General features: G+C 43.7%; 3 protein-coding genes across 3 annotated transcripts in view; all 3 read left to right on the top strand.

Moving 5' to 3' along the window:
- Positions 1-7779, top strand: part of PRKAR2A (protein kinase cAMP-dependent type II regulatory subunit alpha) — a 70216-nt gene extending 62437 nt beyond the window's left edge. Inside the window, exons 9-11 of the mRNA XM_072875648.1 lie at positions 1892-1957; positions 2641-2779; positions 3325-7779. Of these exons, the coding sequence (XP_072731749.1) occupies positions 1892-1957; positions 2641-2779; positions 3325-3458 (339 nt within the window). The 3' untranslated portion in view covers positions 3459-7779. The remainder of the gene's footprint in view (positions 1-1891; positions 1958-2640; positions 2780-3324) is intronic.
- Positions 7780-9743: 1964 nt separating this feature from the next.
- On the top strand, positions 9744-12674 carry RPP14 (ribonuclease P/MRP subunit p14). Its single transcript, XM_072875650.1, has 5 exons — positions 9744-10188; positions 10276-10360; positions 11117-11193; positions 11802-11880; positions 12536-12674. The coding sequence occupies exons 1-5, from the start codon at positions 10103-10105 to the stop codon at positions 12590-12592; spliced, it is 384 nt and encodes a 127-aa protein (XP_072731751.1). The 5' UTR covers positions 9744-10102; the 3' UTR covers positions 12593-12674.
- HTD2 (hydroxyacyl-thioester dehydratase type 2) lies at positions 12636-13323 on the top strand. The gene has a single exon (XM_072875649.1). It carries the CDS (start codon positions 12636-12638, stop codon positions 13140-13142), a length of 507 nt encoding a protein of 168 aa, XP_072731750.1. The 3' UTR covers positions 13143-13323.
- Positions 13324-14397: the final 1074 nt, after the last annotated feature.

Genomic DNA, 14397 nt, shown 5'->3' with positions numbered 1-14397 from the left:
ATCTTTTGTAATAACTGAATTAAGGACAAGGATGTAATTACCCTTAAAATGAGGATTAATAGTCTGGATAGGTCTGGGTGATGGTAATACACTGCTAAAGATGATGAAATTTTATGCTTGTAAAAGATGTGATAGCTCTTACATTACAGCAGTTGCATCAATACCATGAACCCCTTTTCTCTTGTGGATAGTTTTACATTGTAATGATCTTTCTGGAATTTGACCCTTCAGTTAAGGGCAGTATGCTTTAAAGCACTTGAAAATTGTTAGTGCCCGATGGTGTTACGAGGATGTCTCCCACTCAGTTTGTTTTCATTCTTTTAAAAAAATAAGTACTCTTTCAGTACTTACTCTTTCAGAAGCGTGCTGAGTGTATTAGTTCATGTTGTGATAGCTGGCAACAGTGAATGAAAAGCTTTGCGCTGAATGGTTTACGACCATCCCCAGGAGGCTTAGCTAAGGGCCTAATTTCTTCTGTAACTTCATGTTTAAATCTTGCATCATCTTCTCCCAGCCCATGTTTCATACTCAAGTCATAATCATCTCCCTCCATCCTTCCCATCACATTCATAGTCTCCTTGCCCACTTGACTTAATGTCAGATTTATCTCTCTCCTCGCATTGTTTCACAGGTTTTTTTGCTGAGCCGCTCCCACTCCCTTACCAGTTCCTTATCCAGCCTCTGTCTCCATGAAGCCTTTAGTCCCTTTGCTTCTAATTCATAGACATGTGCTGGCTCTCCACTCTGAGTTCTAGTCCTATACCAAGCCCACAGGGGTTGGTATAGAGATGGAAAGTCCTCTCTGTCACCACTAAAACTTGTCACCACTAAAACACCACCTGGCGAAGCTCTCCAGAGCAGATGTAAACTACGATCTGGTGAAGGTCCGCAATCTGATGCAGTTTAGATAGATGTGAAAAAGGTTCTAGAAACTCTCACAGAATCACAGAATGGTTGAGGTCGGAAGGGACCTCTGGAGGTCATCTTGTCCAGACCCCCTGCTCAAGCAGGGTCCAGGATCATGTCCAGATGGCTTTTGAATATCCCAAAGGACGGAGACTTCAGAACCTCTCTGGGCAACCTGTTCCAGTGCTTGGTCACCCTCACAGTGACTTTTTCATAGAAACAGCTGAATTTGACTAAACCAAAATTTTTTATTTCACACTCCGTTATTCAACAACACCTCGTGATACCTTTCTAGAACTTGGTATAAAATGGCTATCAATTTTTATTTTCTCTCACTTGCCCTATTTTCCTTTAATGGCATGATGCTACTGAGTGCTTTATTCCTTACCATCCTCACTACCTTTACTCAGGTGTTGCATCATTCCTCATGTAGAAGGCTTGCACTGTGGACTTGTTTTTCTGTGCCCTATCCTCCTCTTACTTTCTCTGTTCATGCCCCTCAAATACAGCTATTCTGGGTTCTGCTGATCTCCCCCTATTTTACCCTGGATTGACTGAGCTCATATTTAGCTTAATGGATCCTTCTTCCTACTGACATCTAGAAATGCAGAGACTAAATTGGTGTTTTATTAAAACTTGCTTCTGGAAATTCTAGGCCCTGCTTAGTTTCACTAACTATTGGATACTTCCATCAGGACCAGAAGATTTGCACTTAAGTGATTTTGCTATATATCGTCAACCTCCTTTTGCTTTTTCCTTTCCAACTGCCCTCTCACTAAATGATGTGTCCTAATAGTGCCTTCCCCTGTGGGTTCCTCTAGTATATTACCTAACCAGTCACCTTTTCATGTTAAGAATATGAGTGTGTGTTAATTCTTGCAGATTTCTGCTCAAGGTCTAGTTCAGAGGGAATGCTTTAATACCATTTATACATACTTTTACAGTAAACTATAAAATAACTTGTTTTACCTTTTGCTCTTCACAGGGTGATAAAGCAGATTGTTTTTACATTGTAGAATCTGGTGAAGTAAAAATCTTGATTAAAAGCAAGGTGAGTTCAAACTGGGTGATTAGGCTTTAGGTCAATCCTTGATTTGATCAGTTAATATGAGTGGTGTGAAAAAGCCTACCCTGACTTATTTTAAGATATTTTATGATATTTATCATCACCACTCATGTGATGTAGGTTGTAAATCCCCATAGGTGTTCTGAAGTAGCCAGAAGTCACTTTACTAAAGTTGGAAAGATTTTGCTTCTATCTGCTCCTCTGCAAACTAACCTGATATACTCTCCCTGGCCTTAAGAGTGGAGATGAAACTTTTGTTCTAGGATTATAGAGAACTGCAACTTACAAAACCTGGGGTCTGTTATCTCTAGTGACGTACTAGACATTGGCATTTGAACGGATCTCTGTACAGTCTGAAGCAGCCTTAGGGAACAACATGTTGTGCACGATAAAACCTGTGTTAAGCTAATGTAATAGCAGTTCCCAAAGCTGTAACAGTAAATACCTGCCAATCTCAAAACTTGTGGGCTGGCATACACTTTTCATATCAAACTTCTAATTGAACATGCTGTTAAGGTGTTTACCAGTACAGAGCATGACTTGGGACTTGCTAGTTTAAAAGCCCTAAACCAATGAGCTGTTGCACATCTGTAAGATATCTGGGATTAACTGCAGCCTCGTACAAAGACAGAACTGTATGCGAATAAATAAAATGTACTGTTTAACAGACTATGACAAGTAAAGAAGCTAACCAAGAAGTGGAGATTGCCCGGTGTCACAGAGGGCAGTATTTTGGAGAGCTTGCACTCGTTACCAACAAACCCAGAGCAGCCTCTGCCTATGCTGTTGGGGAGGTCAAATGTTTAGGTAAGCATTAGGTAACTGTGTTTCTAGTTACCCTGTTCTGGTCTTTGCTTGTTTTGTGGACCATGCCTGAGTGAGCAGCTATGCAAAACGTAGCAGCCTTTTGGTAACTGCTGGTCAGACACGAGAAGCTAGGAGCATGGGCTGGAGCGGATCTCCACGTTTGAGAAGCACCGCTGCTTCCTTCCAGCAGATTCTGTTTTTTCTGCTTGTGTGGCCTGTACTCTTTGAAGGGGTAAGTAGCATCAGCTTCTTGTCTACAGCTTGTTTGTCACACACAGCTTTCAAGTGATCTTTTAATGTCAGTGTGGTGTATATTTGGCTTCCGTATTTATCCTTGAGGTCAGGTGTGTATCTCATTAATCTTGTTTCTGCAAATAACAGTACAGGGGGAAATCAGAAATATGATTTCTGTTTCTGTGGCTTCTATTGAAGCCTCAAACCCCAATGGGTTGGACTGGAGGTCTGTGTTCCGAGGTCAAAAAATAGATTGGCGTGTGGTATCCTTTTTGACAAATGATCTTGTTTTCACTTCTGTTCCTTTGCAGTCATGGATGTGCAAGCATTTGAGAGGTTGCTTGGACCCTGCATGGACATTATGAAGAGGAATATAACACATTATGAGGAGCAGCTGGTGGCAATGTTTGGCTCTAGCATGGACCTGTTGGATCCAGGGAATTAGGCACAGGGTACCTCAATGCCTTCTTAGTTCAAGACACAGAAAAGCCTCCTATCAGCAACACAACTCACAAGGAAAACGGACACTACGGAACAGTTACTGCTGCTGTCTTCTTGGGCATTTTAGAAACCATAAACAAGTCTCAGCACAGATGGATTGCTCACTCCCTGCCTCCACTTTGCTGCTGATACTTCATTATTAGACCTAGATTAAAGATGATTCTAACCCTATGTTCAGTTACTTGGTTCAGAATGGCATCTGTCCAACAGTTCAAGTGCCTGATACGAAACCCAAAGTGTGCAAGATATAGAAGCCTCCTTCCTTCTGGTGTTACTGTTGGGATAAATTTTCAGATCAGATTCTGTAGTGGGAGGCTGCCTGTTCTGCAGAGGCAACCTGTGGAATACGAGCCTTTTACAGGCTTATTACCTTCATCTGATGCTTTCCTTACACAATGTCAAATTTGCTTTTAATTGTAGCATCTGGGTTTGAAGTTAAAATATCAATGGAGCCAATTAATAAGGTGGCACTGAAGTTTTCTTCCACCTGCTGAAAGTGGCAGGTACTATAGCTCTTTAAACCAAGTAAACCGAGCTGGGGACATGGGAGAGTCTGCTTAGCAACAAAATGCAGAAAATGAAGCATTACTGTATTTTAAGTGTTTTCTGAGCAGCAAAGAAAATTGTTTTACTCTATGCTGCCCAAAAAAGTGCAGTGGTTCAGATCCAATGGCCTGAAAGTGTCATAATTGTCATCTCCCCAAATTTGCTCCTTGTTCTTGACACTGAGTACATTTTATGGTGGTGAGATCACAATATATGACCTTTTCCTGCTTACAGAGATCCTTTATACTGCTAGATTTCCCAGGGTGCTGTTGTTGACTGGGTCAGTTTTAAAGCTTTTTAAGGAGGTGAATGTTTTGTAATTTAAATGAAGACTACTTCTGTACTTGTTTACAGGAGCTCCCCCCAGTCCTAACATTTCACAGTATTCTAACTTCATTAGACACTTGGATGCTTCCAAATACCACGTTGATTTGCTAAACTTTTCAAAAGTTGGCAACATTTGACTTTGTAAAGCAAATGTCTTTGCTAACTATGCAGTTGGTGTGTTTGAGGAGTCTTTTTGGTTTAGGTGATAACTAAGCTAATGATGTTTATCTAAAATACCTGTTAAATTTGCAGCATTTATTAGGTAGATTCTATAGCTTTAATGACCTTAATTGGCATACTGCTGAGATTTTATCAGATTATTATCTAAATAAGAATCAGACCATAAGAAGGACATTTTTATGGTGTACAAAAATATTTATATTAAGACATGGAATTTGTAGGTAATAAATCTAGTGACCCTTTGGATTTGCATTCTTTTGCAGCTCATGCAAAACTTACTGGTGTTTTATGGGGTTATAAAATTTTAATTGTGGATGCTAGTGTAACAGAACCTGCTCTTTTTATTCATGGCCACATGAGCAAGAATAGAAGGATGCTAATGTTGAATTCCTGCTTCTAGTTATCACAGTGGACATTTCTCTAAGGCACGAGATGCTTAGCTGCAACTAAGTTGATTTCTGGACAATTTTTTTCCCTAAATGGATGAGCTCCTCCCAGTTCCTGCAATATGAGTAAGATGGAAACTTGATAAGTTTGAATGGCTGTTGTCCAGTTACTGTAATCGGAGTCATATTTTTATATAATGCAAATAATTTGTAATGGACACCACTGAACTAGGTGTTTCCATATTATTAAAGTCCTGGTTGTGATGTCTAGTGGCTGTTCTAACTGCATGTATTTCAGAACAGTGAATTTCCCTTGCTTTACTGGGCTGGTTTTTTGTTGTAAATTACAGCCAAAGAAGCAGCAGGTACTTAATTCATGCTTCCAAGGTTTAACACCAAAGACAAAATAATTCTTTTGATTACAGAATTTAAAAAACCCAAACAAAACCAAACCAACAAACAAAAACCAAGAAAAAATGAAAAAAAAACACTCATCGGGTCCTTGCATTGGTAACAGACAAAACTTTAAGACTTTTGGGCTCCAAGACAAGAGTCTTTTTGAAGCCAGCTTGTGACTGTCCTGCAAACCAGACATAAACTGGTCTCCAAAACAGTATGAGTTTCTGTGCTGCCTAAACTGTCATGTGAGCTAAAGAGAAACTTGCTGCAAATAATCATCAGCTGGCCTTTCTTGCTCCCAGGCGGAATATCCTCTCCTTTATCCAGAGGAGCCTGGCAGGTTGGGCTGCCTTACAGATGGATTCTGGTTCTTACAGCCTTTGGCTCTCTGCAGGACAGGATTGTATACCTCAGCATATGCAAATACGGGCAATTGTTCTGAAACTTAACCAAAAAACAGGCGAGGCTGATGTTAGATTCTTAAGGTAGGGAGGATTTGATGGCTTCTAGAAGTTAAAGGAAAGGATGAGAATGTAAAGACAAAAGATTGAGATCCCATGTGAGCAAGAAGTTTCGAAGTTTTACTTTTCTCTGCACTCCCTGAAGCAAAGGCATAGTGGGCAATGCCATCCTGCATCCAGGATCTGTGTGACATCACTGTGTGGTGTAAAGAGGCAACCTGACCTTGAGCTGAAAGAGAATGAGCCTGTAAGAAGGCTCGTCCGTTTAAAAGCTATAATTTGCAATGACCCTGATTAGTTTGGTCTGGTTTAACCAACCTGTTCTGTACAATTTTGGAGCATGAAGATAGTGAGAGAAGCTTGTAGTAGGATAATCAACATTGACAGGTATCTGGTTAGAGCACCAGCAATGAGTGAGGTCGGAACGTGTGTGAGCGGCGATACCCAGACCAGGGAGTCAAGCGAGGCGCCTGTTTGTAAAGATCTGCCCGTATCGCTGTATCTCAGCTCATTCCTTTTCCCTGTGACTGATCATCACAATTATCGTGGAGAACGAGCCCAGGTTTTTTGTTGTTACTGCTCAGTGTTCAGTAAATCTGCCGTGGAGTCTCTGAAATTGGCAGTAGAGAGAGATCTAGTTTTTAACAAAACAACTCAGCAGCAAAGTGGGCAAAGAGGATAGTGTCTTTGAGACTTAGAGGGGAAAAAAGTGTCTTGTTTGTGATTCCCTGCTTGTGATTGTTGTGAAGTCAGTGAGAGGAGCTTTCAGTGGTCAAATATCCTGGCATATGGTATTTGTTTAATGTCACAGCACAGGTTTCACAATGTAAAAGAACAAAAAAGGGCAAAAGTGCTCTCTCTTTAGAAACAAAAGTGCAAAACTCAAAACTTTAAGATAAAACTTCAAAAACAAAGTGCAATTTTGCACAGAGGGCAAAAAACAAAACCCCTTTGAATGTCACTTCCATTCTTTCTTTTCCGTTGGCTGAAAGCGGACTCTTGTTCTTGACATGTATTTGTAAACTAGTCTTGCCAAAATACAAACACTTTGGTTTTTTTTCACTCCGGATAACTTTTGTTGTTACCGTTATTGCTGATTATTTTCACTTTTTTCAAACCATATACTTTATTTCAAGAGGCCTTCCTTGTGGATTTCCTCCTGATGGTCTGCAGCACTACACTGCTATTTCAAGATGCAAGAGAAAGTCACTAACCTCATAGGAGAACACTCGACTCCGCTTAGCTGGCTGGAGCTAATAATGCGCTACTAATTTTCCTCTGCTCTGTGGGGCAGGAGGGGAATTAAATTCTGCATAAAGTTGCTACCTCAAGGCTCCAAGTGCTTTTAAAGGTCTTTCACTTGGGAGAATGTCATAAGACAGTTCTTAAAATTGGTCTGTTCTTTTGAGTTAAATGTTTTTTTAATTGATTCATTGAGGGACCCTTATTTTTAATTCATTTTACATTTAGTACTTGATTCTCAAAGGATGAACAGCTGCGAAGTTTGGTTCTTGCACTGTAGTGTTGAACATGAAAGAAAAAAATACTTGCCATATAAACATATGGTTTTAACAAGTTAAGCCACTGTGGGGTTCAGCTTCACTTTTGGTTAATAAAAAACTGACATGTTGTGTCCAGCCTTCCTGTACAATCCTGTGTGTGCTCTTTATTGACTTACCGCAGCTGACACAACCTCCCCCAGTGCTCACGTCAGGAGTGGACTTCACAGCAGCTAACTAGATTTCCTCTGAGTGCCTGAGTAACTGTTGCTTGTGTATTCAGAGCCTTATGGAGAACAGCACTTGCCCTGTTGCAATAACCAAAAGAGATTTATACGTTACCTGACCACCAAGTTTTGCTGTTTGGTGATTAAAATTTTACTAATATCTTAAAAATACCAGTTTCTGTAGATATTATTGCTCCCAATAAAACTGGCTGCTCCGATATGTCTGCCAAATTATCGTAGAACTGATTTATTGTTTGAGCACTGTGATAACTGGTTCTGGGTTCCTAGGAGAAGCGTGATATTCCTGAAAGTCCCTTGCTGGCCTACACTTACAGCTACTGCATTCTATGTGGCAAGCTGCCTTTTTTTAACCTAACTAACACTTGGAAAAGAAAATTACTTTGGTGCATGTGAAATTGCCTATTCAAATACTCAGTATTTGCTTTTGCTGAAGTTTTGTTTCTAAACACTTAGTATTTTATGTACAGTTTTTAAATTAGTCTGGGAGACTAGTTCAGAGGGATTGTGGTGCTAATCATGAGAATGCCTCTGCTGGAATACAGTACTTCAGCTTTGGGCACTTTAACTCCAGGAAGATGTTGACACCTGAAAGGGCCAGAGGGCAGCAGCATGATAAACAAGTATCTAGAAAATGTTACATTTTACGAAGGATAAGGAAAAACTGGGTTTTTTTTTTTCTTTTTTCCTATGGAAAGAAGGACTGGGGGAAAGGGGACAGGGAATATTCAAACATATGAAAGATTTCAACAAGGAGGAATGATCCCATAGTGATTAGGACAGGCCTGTTAATATGGGGCATAAGCTACAGTAGGGAAGCTGTTGATTAAGCATTGAAAAGATCTCTCTGGAAGACAGAATAGACCACTTGGGGAGCGTGAAATCTTCCAGCACTAGATTTTTTTTTTTAACGGTTTTAAACTAGCTCTGCTGAATGCTTACAATATCTGTCTGAGGCAGGGGTGGATTAGATAACCTCTTGGGGAGGCTTTTGTGAGATATGTTGCTGTTTTTTTACGAATACCTCTTTAAAATCACCAAGGGCTTTAGCTGACACAAATATGCTGTCTCCAGGCTTTGCGCCACATCAGCAGTAGGAAGATGAAAACAGATTAGTGCCTGTGAAAGAGAGGAAGATATGCCCTTTACAGCCTGACACGCAAGTAGGCTGTCAGTGTGCTAGGGCTCAGGTCCAAAGCTTGCCAAGCACCTGGGACAGAGAGAAAACCCCAAATCCAAACAGAGAAAGCATCCTCAACTCTGGAGTTCCTTTGCACAGACTGAGCAGCGTGATGGCAAACACAAATGGTGTCTTGTGAGTTGGGCCCTAACTCAGGCGCATCAGATGGGTGTCAGGCTACTGCAGTGTTACCCTGCTGGCGTGAATATTAATTCCTGGATAAAACTTTTTTTTTTTAAAAGAAGTAAGATCTGTAAAGTCCTTATGCTGAGGATGATGCTTCATCATTTTGGCAGAGCAACGATACTTCCTTTCTGCTGTTTCTCTCCGAAGGATGTATTTCACACCAATCTTCGGATCAGCTACAGGGATTCACGTTGGTGCTAAAATTGTGTTATTTTATCTCCTCAACCCGGTGTTGACCAGTGAGACACAAAGGCACGCTGCCAGCCTACTTCTGTGTACTTTTCAAATCTGTTTCAGTTGCGTGTGCTGCAAAATAGAGGCTAGGATAACACAATGCCCTCAGCGTTATGGTGGCAGACAACACACTCCACCAGGAACTGCATCAGGACCGACATAATTTGTTTTGAAGGGGGAAGTGAAGGAGCATCTCTGCTAGCCCCTCTCCAACAGCATGTTTATTGTGGAGCGTTCAATATTTGTCTTTCTGAAGCTAAAAGCTAGCGTGTAGCACTCGGAAACGCCATCTGTTCCCACAGCTTCCCAGAGATTAATTTCAGACCCAAAGACTGCTCGTTGCCTTCCTCAATCTGAAAAGGCTAAGCTCAGGTTTCCCACACGGCGTGTCTAGGGGCTCCGGGCGCAGGCCTTGCCTGGGCCTCGGCGCGCAGGGAGGGCGCAGCCCGGCCAGGTCAAGCGCCGACCCGCAGCCCTGCTGACCGGCACCTGCAGCCGCCCAAGCCCAGCGGGGCAGCAGCGGCTGCTCCCCTCGACGGCCTCCCTGGGAGCCGGCCCTTTCCCTGCCCGCAGGATCAGCGCTTCCGGCCTGCCTGGTGCGGAGCCGTTACCGAGCCCGGGCAACGCGCTGCTGCGCCCGGGGCCGGCGGCTCCCCCAGGCCGTCCCTCGGCCCCGGCTGAAGCGGTGGCGAGCGGTGGCCTTCCCCGGCAGCCGCCTCGGCGTGGCGGAGAGGCCTCGGGGCGGCCGGCGGCCTCGGGCCTGCGGCGACGCGCTCCCAGCGGGCGCCTCCCGCCCGCGCGCGTTCGCACCGCCCGGTCGCCATGGCGACGCCGAGGCGGGGCGCGGGGAGCTGACCCCGCGGGGCCGCCGTAGAAAGCCGGGGCGGCCGCGCGCCGCTCATTGGCCCGGCGGGGGCGCGCGGCGGTGCGCGGCCTGCGGGGCGGATGGCGCGAGCCGAGCCGCCGGCCGCCGCCTTCGAGCGGCGCGTGCTGCGGAGCGCCGCCGAGCACCACTACCTGCGCGTCCGCCTGTGAGTGCCGCCCCCCGCCCCCGCCCCGCGGCCGCCCCCCGCCGCCGGGAGCCCCGCTAGCCTGCCCTCTGCTCTGCTTCCCCGCAGGGAGCTGCCGGACGGCGGGGCCCGGCCGAGCGTCGCGCAGTTCAAGCAGCTGGTGGTGTCGGCGCTGAGGGAGCTGCACGGAGAGGTGGGCCGGGGCCGGGGCCGGGCTCCTTCCCTCGCCTGGCGGCTTCGCGCTGGGCCCAGGAGAGCCTTGCGGGAGCGGCCGGCCCGCCCCTGGCTTCCGCGGTCGGTTTTCTGTCGGCTCTGCCCGCTGAAGTCAGCCCGTCTGGCGGGAGCGCGGTGTCTGAGCGTGAGGGGAGAGGGGCCGAGCTGGCGGCGGCCTGAAGAGGCCGGCTGGAGTCGTGGGCGTGCGGAGACAGGAGAAGCGTCAGCGGTTTGCCGCTGTTAACTGTTACCCGCTCTCCAGCCCGCGTTGTGACTTGCTCCTAATGAACCTGGGGTTGTACGTTTTGTCTTAGCGTCTGTAGTCAAGTGCCGCCAGCGTATCTGGCGCTTAGAATTTGGGGTACTGAGGCTTTCACTGTAGTGAGGTTTTAAAAGGAGAACTATGGAAAGGGAACAGCTTCTTGGATGGGGAAGTCCACAGTACTATTCTTGGTGCGTTTACGGTGTTGCTGGGTGATTTTAAGCAAGTCGCATCACCGCTGCGTCCCTGTTTCTCTAGCTGTAATGTGGAACGAAAAGTGGCTTCTAGCTACAGAGCTGGGAGAGGAAGGGTGCTGTGTAAAATCTAGTAGTGTTGTAGCTGAAACACTCTTGTGAGATTTGAGCGTAACTACAACACCTTTAATGATGTCACGTGCTGGCGGTGAATTCACTTGCTTATAAACCACTATAAGAGTATAGAATGGTACTTATTAAATAACGTGTTTTTTCATAGGTTGGAGCAGCTTTGCCTGTTGATATCTTAACATATGAGGAAAAAACTCTGTCTGCCATATTAAGAGTTATTAGCAGGTAAGGTACGGTAGGTACACACTTCAGATACTGCCACGAGAATATTTTTCATAAGAAAACAGAACTCTTAAGCTAAGTATGGTCTTTGAAGAATTAAGCCTAACTTGCAGACATCTGCATACAGCATGCAGAAAATAAATAAAAATTCACTAAGATTTGGTAGCCTACATGCATCAGTACATTATTCCTGCTTTAAAACAGAATGGTCTGACAGGAACTAAGCACTGTTGAAATATGTGGCTTTAAATCTCTTTTTACAGTAAAGATGAGAATGGTTACCAGATTCAAATGATGAAGACAACTGCAGGTGAGTTAGGGGAAGAAGGAGCTTAAACGCACAGAGAGAACAAGAACAGGGCCAGTAAAGTGAACTTGAAAAGGTTACAGTACGTAGCTCTGTATGTCAAGGACAAGAGACTGCAGTCGTTGCAATAACCCTTCAGGGCATAGTGTCGCTACTGGAACTCATTGATACAATTACCTGCTGTTAAACTCAGTTAAGGTTTCGTTACTCTTTATGTAACATGTTTTTATTTCAGATGTTTATGCTGCAGGAAAACTGAGGAAAACCAAATTTTATTAATGTATTTCATTTTCTTTTTACTTAGTGGCCTCGTCAAGCTGTGGAGTGCTCTAACATTGCTGGGCTTCTACCAGAACAGGAGGTGTGCCTTTCGAGTGCTGCAGGTAAAGCCCTGCGGGGGCTGGATGGCTTCCCCCAAATGTCAGTTCTCACTCTAGGGTTGTCTGGCTAGCTGAGCACGCTGCCTCTTCATAGAAAGATGGCCTAGATGCAAAAACATCTTGGTTTGGGAGTGAAATGCTTTTCAGTGCAGGTGTGTAGGCCTGCGTTTAAGCAATTCTCATCTTATAATGAATCTTGTAAAACATGCCAGTAGTGGCTGTCTCATTACTTTATGGTTTCATTCCAATGAGAAGTCCCGATTTTATTAATATATCTGCAAGAAAATAATTTCTGGAAAGTTTTGTTCTTGGCTGACACCTTGGTCCAATCTTTTATCTCCCCTACCCCATTTCTTCCCTTTCTAATAGTCACTGTTGACTGACCTCATTTAAAAATGCATGCATGAACATGCACTTCCAGAGCTTATTTTTTTCTGGAGGATGCTGCTTAATAAAATGAGTTTCAAGGATTCTTTGTCTCTGAAGCTGTGGCTAAACAAAAATCTGCTTGGGCATAGCTCTAAGTTTGTAATCTTTTATGTAAAAAGGAAATGTAAGTACTTTCAACTTTGAGTGCATTCAATGGTTTTGGGGTCTTTTTTAATGCTTTAGTGTTTCTTGCTTTGTGGTTTTTTTTTTTTTCTTCCCCCCAAACTAGACATCTCCATTTCTTCTTGCGTTATCTGGCAACAGTAGAGAACTAGTCTTGGACTGAATGCCGTTGCTGGTTTGGTTGTACGAAGCAGAAGTTGCTTGAGATGTTGCAGCCCTTCAGGTGCGGAATTTGTGGAGGAGATTTCCGACAACGAGCCTTCACAAAGCTAACAGTTATCAACTCCCTGCTTGGACATCCCTTCCTTCAGAGTTTACATGTAAAAGTTGGAGACAAAGCTGAACTTACTAAAGCTTTTACACAGAATGATGTTGTTACTTTTTCTGATTTAACAGGTGACACAAATCCTTTGCATTTAAATGAAGATTTTGCAAAGAAATCTAGGTTTGGGAGAACTATTGTACATGGGGTTTTGATCAATGGACTTATTTCTGCAGTTCTGGGTACTAAAATGCCTGGTAAAGGTTGCATATTTCTTTCTCAGGAGATCCGATTTCCAGCTCCTTTGTATACTGGTGAAGAAGTCATAGCTGCAGCGGAAGTTAAACGATTGAAGGGTTCTATTGCGCACATTTCGGTATCATGTAAAGTCAAAGAAAGTGGAAAAACTGTTATGGAAGGGATGGTGAAAGTCATGGTGTCAGACAGTTAGAGCTGTTGATCCTATGCCACTTTATAGTAAAGGTCAGAAATGTACCCTTGGTTTTGACTCTTTTTATGTGACATCACTTAATCCAGTAAATTTGCAACAAAAAAAACCTTCAAAATGTTTGAAAGACAGCACACAAACTTAATCTTGATAGAACTGCATTAAACTTAGAGCTTTTCATTTTTCCCTGTGTACTGCCAAGATTAAACCAACGGAACGAGGCACTTTCTGTGACAGAAGTGGCACGTTTAGACGAGCCTTTGCTCTGCTACAGTGGGAAAGTCTGGAGTGGTGGGGCTTATATTGAGGCTGTTCTTTTCGGCAAAATCGCGGTCCTCACTAGCTATGTTCAGTTCAAACTTATTCACTCTTTACAAAGCCGTTATATTGCTAACAAGCAGCGGTGGGAAGGGCTGATGCCGTGTGTTTTAAGAAGCAGAACAGAAAGTGGAGGTAATGACACGCGTGTACTGCAAGATCTGTTGTAATCTCCACGGCAGCTCTAGCTGATGTTGGTGCAGTGCGCTCTTTTGCAATGTTCTAGCCAGTAAAGCCTTCCTTAGCTCTGCAAATAAGCAGTAGTCAGCCTTCACATGAACAGTATACTCTGCCTGATACAGCTGGAGAGGTGGCTCTCATAATACTTTCAAATTCTTGAGATACTTCACAAAACCTGATGATAAGCAAAGAAAAATTTGCCTTTAATGATAAATGCCTCTGAAACTTGCCTCCCAGAAGCAGAGTGAAGGAGGCTTTTAAAAAGCCGTACTGTCACTGCTTGTACTTGCTGCCTCCGTATGCCCCTGCTTGTCTTGCCCACAGGAGCAATTTTGTTGAGTACTAACTATATGGCTTCTCTCTGCTTATTTGACTGTGTGAACGTGTATTCCCCTTTGCCCACTGAAAGTACCCTGGCTGCTGGTAAAGTAGGCTTTTGGTAAATTCATTAGTAAATCATCTGGGTTAAATTATTTTAGTACCAACATAAGATTATTATACACTAAGAAACTTTTTTTCAGGAATGATGGGGAGTAAAAGTACAGGCTGTCTTCAATGGGTGGCTCATATAATTTTCTGGCAAAACATCTGTTATCCCCCCATCTTCTCTGCAGCAGAAATGCATCCATAACTTTTCTTGGCTGCAAATAACCTCAAAAGTTGTTTGCTATGAAAAGAGAGTTTGTCCTCAAACTGTGATGAAAGCTACTGGTAAAATGTGATGTCTTGTTCCTAAGCGCAACTGCACCGTAACAACAAA

Source organism: Ciconia boyciana, chromosome 11 (genome assembly GCF_034638445.1).
Source record: "Ciconia boyciana chromosome 11, ASM3463844v1, whole genome shotgun sequence".
NCBI classification, from domain to species: domain Eukaryota; kingdom Metazoa; phylum Chordata; class Aves; order Ciconiiformes; family Ciconiidae; genus Ciconia; species Ciconia boyciana.
The sequence above is the reverse complement of the archived record's forward strand: the minus strand, read 5'-3'. Positions and strand labels throughout refer to the sequence as shown.